Source organism: Esox lucius, chromosome 11 (assembly GCF_011004845.1).
Source record: "Esox lucius isolate fEsoLuc1 chromosome 11, fEsoLuc1.pri, whole genome shotgun sequence".
NCBI classification, from domain to species: Eukaryota; Metazoa; Chordata; class Actinopteri; order Esociformes; family Esocidae; genus Esox; species Esox lucius.
In genome coordinates, this window is record NC_047579.1 from 4,364,603 (window position 1) to 4,373,358 (window position 8,756).

The 8,756-nt window shown below is 42.7% G+C and overlaps 1 protein-coding gene across 2 annotated transcripts; it reads left to right on the plus strand.

Moving 5' to 3' along the window:
* The first annotated feature begins 483 nt into the window (after positions 1-483).
* Positions 484-7,982, plus strand: LOC105030949 (serine/threonine-protein phosphatase 4 catalytic subunit B-like). 2 transcript variants are annotated; one of them, XM_010905092.4, is made up of 9 exons: positions 484-633; positions 2,320-2,628; positions 2,896-2,947; positions 3,362-3,412; positions 4,823-4,924; positions 5,409-5,582; positions 6,176-6,302; positions 6,662-6,851; positions 6,991-7,292. In XM_010905092.4, the coding sequence occupies exons 2-9, from the start codon at positions 2,519-2,521 to the stop codon at positions 7,118-7,120; spliced, it is 936 nt and encodes a 311-aa protein (XP_010903394.1). In that variant the 5' UTR covers positions 484-633; positions 2,320-2,518; the 3' UTR covers positions 7,121-7,292. The 2 variants fall into 2 exon arrangements, with proteins under 2 accessions (XP_010903394.1, XP_034151445.1); XM_034295554.1 differs by lacking the exon at positions 484-633 and having other exon boundaries at positions 2,519-2,628; positions 6,991-7,982.
* The last annotated feature ends 774 nt before the right edge of the window (positions 7,983-8,756 follow it).

Sequence of the window (8,756 nt, forward strand, 5' to 3'; positions counted from 1 at the left end):
CTGGAAACAGATGGTATTTTTTATATACATAACTGGGATTTCTTCCTTTACTCTCCACTTTTTTCTTTTGGCTTGCCTCTCTCTCTTTCGTGGCACTCTGATATAGTTTTCGTTTTCCCTTCCCCCCTGTCTTTTTTCAATTTTTCTTGCACACATTCAAGATAACGCTACCTTTCAGGGTCAGCATCCCAGCACGCTGTACCTCTTTTGCCTTTCTGTAGCACTTAATGCTTCAACTCTGTTAAATGCATACATTCTGTTTTAACAACGATTTAAAATGTATAATGAATGCTAACAAATATATTAATAGCAGTAATTAACTTGACTCAGTTCTCTACATGTCTGCTGATGGCACCGCTGAAAGCTCAATGGTTGTAGTTTAGCTTCTAGGTAACACGATTTTGATATTTTGCATTGCTAACATCACTCTACTCCACCCTACGTCATTTTGTTCGCGCGCCCGCATACCGCTTTCGAATTGCGCGTGGCACATAGCGGAAGTTGCAGACGGAGCCCGTCCGGTGGTGGGGAACCGGTGAAAAAAAAAAGAAAATGAACCGTGCTGGATTTTTTTTCATGGAATAAAATCGCTTATGTATGTCTACATCTTGATATTTTCTCCAATATTCAAAGGTAATTGTGATCTTTTTGGATTATTCCACCTTCTCGGAGAGAAAACAGCTCATCATCCGAACAGTTTGTTAGCTAATCAGCACCGCAGGAGCTAGGAAATGTTAGCACATTTGTTAGCATTTCGTAAGCAATTTGATAAGCGGGTCTATAGCTTGCTTGCTAGATAATGCTAATAACGCATTGGAGAAGAACACGATCCACGAATTAATTCCTGTACTTAAACTAGTATTCCCATACGTTTAATTAAAATACATGTTACCGTTAACAGTGCCAGTAAATGAACACAATTATTGTAAATATTATATCTACTTAATGTTATTTATCGAGGTTTGGCCATAGTATTAGTACTAGCAAAGTTCCGTAGGTCAGATGGCTTTACCCAGACTACTGATGGCACTGTAACTATTGGGGAAAAAATGTCACTCCCCTTTTCTATACATTTTTTAACTAATGTATCATTTCATGTTACGACCTTGCGCCTAGCTGTTGACATGGACTGTTCAGAAAATCCATAGTCAGAGGACACGACTGTCGTTATAACTGGAGTGAGGCTACAAGTACAATACTGTGTCTAGTGTGTATGACAAAATGTGGACAATCGGAGCCCAGCGCGGTACAGTATGGTTATAAATCTGGGTCCTCGAACGAAGCTGTGCCAAAATGTGGACGGTGAGAGGCGCTTAGCTATTGGCAGTACCCGCAGCCAGAGCTTCGCGAGATATGCTACTAATAAAAAATTTACCACCATCCTGCCAGGGTGAAGATTGTGTTATACTCAGTCCAGCTGCCTGCTACACTAGAAGATTGAACAACTGCTAGTTTTATATACACTAAACAAGTAGCAGCCGCCATTTTGGAATGACAGTAACAACCAATCAGTTTCTTTGTTGTTTATGTCCCATTCCATAATGGAAGCAGTGGCTACTGCATGAATACACTTTAGGAACCAGTAGTTAATAAAACGTCAGTGTAGAAGTTGGAATAATGGGACATTTCAGATCCCGTTAGCTTTTTTCTGTGTATCGAGGAATGTTTTCACAATCATATACACGAGCTTTCCACATTTGAGCATAGCTCGATTCCTTAGGGGAATTACAGAGAATGTGAAATGACCCAGATGAACAGTTGTCCTCGGCTTAATGTCAGGGTTGCTATTGATGATAATTTAGGGGTGCATGTGGCACATGAAATGCTGATCCATTGAGTAGGTATACTATTTGAGAACATTATTAATACAGCCTATAGACATTAGTCTATTTGGTCTGTGCATGTGCTGCTCTCTTCTGGCTAATGTATCTGTTGATCCATCAAATGTTAACTTGTACTTGTACATTGACCCAGTTGTGCTCTGTTATCATGCGTGTAGGCAGCACCTTAAATGCTGACGCCGTTTTGATGTAAGACCAGGGGTAGATCCAGCTTAAGGACGTCCAGGGTATCCACAACTTCATTTTTCTTTTTTTCTTCAAAAAGCCCCTTTTGTATAAACTAGCGGTACATATACCCAGCCTTAAACCCCAAAGAGCAAGCAAGATGTCGAAGCATGGTCTGATGATGCCCTAACAACATTTTAGTATACATGGTTCCTTTGGGGGTTTCCACTATTGAAAGTTTGTTCAGAAACAACTGCCATACAACGGTTCATTCTAATCATGGTCTAAAAACCATGCTCTTACTATTTTACAGACCCACCAGTCCAATCTCCCACTCAGTCTGTGACTGAACAGCTGCAGAGCGTGTGTGTGTTCCGGACCAGGTTGACCGTGTGGACCAGGTTGACCGTGTGGACCAGGTTGACCGTGTGGACATTCACCCCGTGTTTGCAAGGCCCTGTTGGAGGCTCCAGACCTTGGAGAGGGAGGCACACACAAGCCTCTGGTTCTACATGTGTGTGACCATGGGGGACATCAGTGACCTGGACAGACAGATCGAGCAGCTTCGGCGCTGTGAACTCATCAAAGAAAACGAGGTCAAAGCACTATGCGCCAAGGCCAGGTAATCAGAAACACACTGAAACAGGCCACTTCATTTTGATCGTCTTGTACAGTGTTTCTGAACCCTGCTCCTGGACGCCCCCCTGCCCTGCATGTTTTAGATCTCTCCCTGCTCTGTCACACCTGATTCAAATGATCAGCTCATTATCAAGTCCTGCATGAGCTGCATTTGGTGTGTTCGGGCAGGGAGAGATCTGAAACATGCAGGAGCAGGGTTCAGAAACACTGGTCTAGTAATTCCCTAAGCTCATTTTCACTTGTGTTACAGGGAAATTCTGGTGGAGGAGAGTAATGTACAGAGAGTGGACTCTCCAGTAACCGTGAGTATCTCCAACATAGAAGGCGTGTGTCTTCATTGGCCAATTAGTAAATCTGCCATGTCAGCACTTACTCTTTCTCCTAACTGGAGTCCTCCCTTTATATTGTGTCCTCACGGCTTACATTCACTGCATCCTTTCTAATATTCTTGTTCATGAATGGCTACTCATTAATCCCATAGACCTTTTGACAAAAGTACTGTTCGTCATGCTTCCAAATGTTAAATGGATCACCACATAGATTTCTATTTTTTATTATTGTATCTTTGGACCATTTGGAATCAAGATGACCAGCAATGGTAAATTAGTGGCTGTTTTGTTATGCCAACCATTGAATGGGTGGAGCGTGTAAGCCCTTTCACTTTACATGTTGAAAGCTGGATGGATTAAGATGCCTGTTCTCCTTTTCTGTCCCAGGTATGTGGGGATATCCATGGCCAGTTTTATGACCTAAAGGAGTTGTTTCGAGTAAGTTACATCTCCCGTCTGTCTTGCATTTCATCAGTTGTATCTTTCAGTGTATATACAGACTCAACGTACTGTATGTACCAACTGTGTTGATAACACCATAAACTCCATGGTGGCTCATTCGAATGGTGTTACGTTTGTGCTCTGCATTTTTTTCCCCAGAAGCTTTGGTACTATTATCAATAGTATGGTGCAGTGTTTCAAAACTCTTAGTACAAAACTCTAAACTGATCATACTCATAAATCATTAAATATTGCATTCAAAACAATTGATTTAGCTTTCATTTGGTTTGTAAACGTCTTTCACCACAAGATTAATTCCACCATATGTTTTTGGTGAAATACTAGTATATCCGTTACATCATCAAAACATAACAGTGAAATTCAGTTAGTCCAAGACCAAACAATGTAAGACAAGTGTTTCAGCATTAGTTTTTGAAGTGCTAACGGTAATCTGTTACAGTTTATTTCAGTGTTTTCACATTAGGCAAAACTCTAACTATACACCACCCATCACGATTTACAGAAAATGATTGCCATAATTTTTATCCTATAAACAAACGTGTGATCAAAGAAGATATCTTCTACAATCATTGATGCAAAAAGTTACTTTTATTGGCATTTGGCCATGATATCTTGTCCACAACACAATGAATATCTTAATTTTTCATGGACTGCGGGAATACATTTTTGGCATGGCAAATCCCAATGTGACATTGGTCACCAGTGATGTCATGACATGTCTTGTCCATGAGCTGTAGGAATGTGACATACCTATGGGGATGGTGGTTATAGACCTTCCACCTCCACAATGAAAAAGACATTATGGGACACATGGACAATTGCTCATTGGCCAATGATATTGCGCCGTCACTATCAAGTATTGGTCCAGTAGAAGCCTGCTTTATCAACAAAGATGTTCTTGTTCAGTTTGTAGTTTTGACCCTGTTCAGGGGCTCTCTGATTTATTCCTCTGTCTTGCTGTCTATCCTGCTCCATGTTGAAAGACATTGCCAGTGTTCACATGGTTTATATGGTTATGTAGTTACCAGTTGTGGTACTGCTGTGGATGGCAATAATGTCCTGTTTATGATGGTATTGTATATATGCAGTGGTCTTTTGTGGCTCACACTACCAACACCAAGGTTGTGGGTTTGAATCCCACTGCGGTCACATACAAATCTATAGCCTTAGGGTGGTGATTCTGTACTTTTAAATCTGAACATAGTAGACAAAACAATGTAAAATACATACAGTATATTCACCAAATGGTTGAGTGATTATCAATGTAAGATGTACTTAGTTTTGAAAATCTGTTGTGTTTTTTGAACTAACAGTGGTGAGATTTTACCACCTACTTGTGTGAATAGGACCAAAGCGCCTGTAAACACAGCTTGTGTGCATGTGCAGGTTGGCGGTGACGTTCCTGAGACAAACTACCTCTTCATGGGTGACTTTGTGGACCGGGGGTTTTACAGCGTGGAGACATTCCTGCTACTATTAGCACTCAAGGTACTGAAGAGAGAAAAGACACAATGGGGCTGTTAAATTCCTGTGAGGGTATATGTTTCCATCTTTCTAAGATTGTAGAAGAGCTATGGGCTTAATTCAACCCATGCTGAACATGTGCACCGGAGCCATTGGCCCAGACTACTGGACCGTCCAAGGCCACTGGCATTTCAACTTAGATTTATTTGTTCATTTTTCTCACAAATTGACCAGAATTGGTTCCTGAAAGAAAAAATGTGATTGGCCTAAATACCAGTCAGTTGGAAAAAATAAATATTGCTGTTAGATTGCCTGTGTAAAATGAGCCTCCATGTTTCCAATGCTATGTAGATTTGGGGTCAGATTTGAACAGATATCCATTCAGGAAATTCATCCTTTGTGTCTAGTCCCTAGCAATAAGGTCTTATATAGAACAAATTCAAACCAGTCTCAACTGTCGGTCCATTTTTGAAGAACCTATTCAACCTATTCTAACCTGCTGCCTCAGGTGCGGTACCCAGACAGGATCACACTCATCCGAGGGAACCACGAGTCCAGGCAGATCACGCAGGTGTATGGATTCTACGATGAGTGCCTCCGCAAGTATGGCTCAGTTACCGTGTGGCGGTACTGCACCGAGATCTTCGACTACCTGTCCCTCTCTGCCATCATTGATGGCAAGGTGCGCCCCGCCACTAATTACATTACTTCTCGTTTCCATTATTGTGTTTGTGACCAACCGTTGACAAGACAACCAAATGCATCTTGGACCAGGGCTTTACAGGGCATTTGTTATTTTTGACAGACAGTGTGGATAAAAGTTGGGTTTTGCCAGATTTAAACCCAAGCTTCAGCTGTATATGTGAACTGGGTGGAGCTGTGTAGACTACAGGACCGCTGTAGGCCACGATCCAGGCTGCATTGCTGGGGTTAGGTCGCTAAGCTCAGGAAATAGCTTCCTCTCACTTAAACAGCCTCTCCCCCCTTGATAGCGCTTACTTTTTAGTTTTTCTGTTTTAGCAGTTATAAGTTGCTGTGTAGTTCAGTAGATAGGGCAAGCACTTTCAATGCCAGGGTTGTGGGTCCAATTCTTACACATGGGCTCATCAGTGTAGCTGCCCCTAAATTGCTCTTTAATGTTAATGTTTTCATTGGAAGTTATGGATTAGGCTAATGTTTTCACACAATTGCGAGGAAGAATTTTACAGAAAGCTGTAAATGTAGTTGGTTTGCGTAAGATAGTAACTTCATTTTTCTCTCTATCTCTCTCTATAGATATTCTGTGTGCACGGGGGACTTTCTCCTTCTATTCAAACTCTGGACCAGATCAGAACCATCGACAGGAAGCAGGAAGTGCCTCACGATGGCCCTATGTGTGACCTTCTTTGGTCTGACCCAGAAGGTAAGATCCGGTGCGGTCCAGAAACAACCACCCAGATACCCCTTCCACTCCAAAAACACATGTGAATGTTTATTAATTGCAGTCCTGACTGGCTCAGTTGGTAGTGCATAAGGCCCTTGCCAACAGCATGTTTGTGGGTTTGATTCATAAGTTTGGGCAAAAATGAATAAAGTCATGACTGCATGTGGCTCTAGCTAAATGCCTGTTATATGTGTGTGTGTATGCATGCATGCATGCAAGATGGGAAGGGAATTTAGCCTTTGTCACATTTGAGCTACACCCAACAGAGAGAAATTAAATGACTTTGGTGTCTTTCTCTCGTTTCTTCCCTCCTCCTTTCCTTTTCATTCTACCTCCAGACACCACAGGCTGGGGGGTGAGCCCGAGGGGTGCTGGGTACCTGTTTGGCAGCGATGTGGTGGCCCAGTTTAACGCGGCCAATGACATCCACATGATCTGCAGGGCCCATCAGCTTGTCATGGAGGGATACAAGTGGCACTTCAACGAGACTGTGCTCACTGTGTGGTCGGCGCCCAACTACTGCTACAGGTCTGTGTCCCGTCTGCATCTTCGTTTACTTGTTCAACTCACTTTCATTTTTTTACTTTATTGGTACTGCTGAGTACTTGTGCATCACTTAGTTCACCTTAATAAAAAGATAAAATCACTCCCCTTCTCTTGGACACAGGTGTGGCAATGTGGCGGCCATCTTGGAGCTAGACGAGCACCTGCAGAGGGAGTTCATCATATTTGAGGCTGCGCCCCAAGAGACCAGGGGCATCCCCTCAAAAAAGCCAGTGGCAGACTACTTCTTGTGACCGCTCACCCCATAGGAGAACATATGCCCCGATATTGACCGTTGACCCTTGGGCCAGACAATGTCAACCCTGTTCTCGCAGTGCCGCAGGTACTGTAGGATTCTGTGTCAACAAGGTTGTCTACATTTAACACACCTGGTCTTCCAGGTCGCTTACCTCATCAAGATGAAGTGCCTGCGGCACTCCAGGACCCGGGTTGTCTAGCCCTGCCATTGGCACATCTTGATTTCCCACTGGAGAGCTAACGGGGCTGTCAGTATGAGGAATATGGCAAAAAATATATTCCACCTAGCTACCTTTCTTCGTCCTCTATCTGATGGCAAGGCAAAGATATTTCCATGCCGTTTATGTTTTGGTTGGGGGAAACAGGAAGTGTCTAGTGGTACGCTGTGCGTCCGCATGAAACTGGGGCCCAATGACTGTTTTTATGGCTGCCACTGAGCCATTTTCTTTCTCCTCCCCTTATTAACTTCACCGCTCATTGTTATTTAGTTGTTTGATATTTGCCGCTCCTGAATCTTGTAGTATTTTTTTTTTTATTACTTAAAAATAAATTTGAACAATGTCCTATAGGGGTACTGTAAAGGAGTTGAAAATAAATCTCAATCTCTAGATAGAGGAAATTAACCCAGTTTGAGTGGTATTTTCCATATGGATCCTTTCTAAATTTTATTTTTCTTTTCTTTCTTTTTTTTAACATTTTATTATACATTTTTGTTAAACTGTTGTAGAGGAATTGCATTCAATCTTCTGTTAGCTATTTTCAGTTTCCTTATTTTCTTGTCTTTCACTGTCTTCAAACACTGCTCCTATTCTAAATGGCATCTATAATCTTAAACAAAAAATAAACCTTTTACACACACATCACTGACATTTTTTCTTCTATACCTGCTTGATGCCTATTGATTCACACATCTCTGTAGGGTTCACTGTTGACTTTTGATATTGTGAAAATAAAATATTTTGTATCAATTTCCTTTTTGTATTGTTTGGAGGTTTTAACTTCTATAAATATTATGGAAAAGCATTTTGCCGTCACATGCTACTTACTAAATTGCTCTCCCACATTCCTACCTTGGAATCACTGACTGCTAACGAAGTGCAGGATGGATGAAACAATAGCGCATGAAAATGGCTCACACACTTGGCCAAAACCACAGCCTGAAGCATGCCGTTTTTAAGAACAAGACCGATAAGGCACCGACTGAAGAGGCTTGAACGGAGCCGCACGAAAGGCGTCGAGCACAAGAGACCAATCCCAAGCCAAGAGCCATATGTCGGACCAGAGGTTGCGCACCAGGTGTTGCCCCATCAAGTCCCACATGGCAAGCATCCCAATTGAGAAGGACAATGAGCGTCCTTCCGAGAGGCAAATACTGCCCCCCCCCCCGCCTATTGACAAACGACGCCACTGCCCTGATGGCAGTCCTGACCAGGACATGCTGGCCCAACGGAGAGGATTGGAGAGGACTGCTGGGCTAGAAAAATAGCCAGAAGCTCCGGGGTTATTGATGTGGCATGTGCTCTATGCCACTGACCAATGGGGGGAACCACTAGAAGCCCCATGCCCAGCCACCAGTGACATACAGGTACCAAACCGTTCGTCAATAGGCGGAATACAGAGGTGCCCCGTCTG

Excerpts from the sequence above, each read along its gene's own strand:
- LOC105030949 (XM_010905092.4), top strand. The coding sequence starts at position 2,519 with ATGTGTGTGACCATGGGGGACATCAGTGACCTGGACAGACAGATCGAG. Across the intron at positions 2,948-3,361 it reads GAGTGGACTCTCCAGTAACC|GTATGTGGGGATATCCATGG; the intron begins GTGAGTATCTCC and ends TTTCTGTCCCAG. Across the intron at positions 3,413-4,822 it reads ACCTAAAGGAGTTGTTTCGA|GTTGGCGGTGACGTTCCTGA; the intron begins GTAAGTTACATC and ends GTGCATGTGCAG.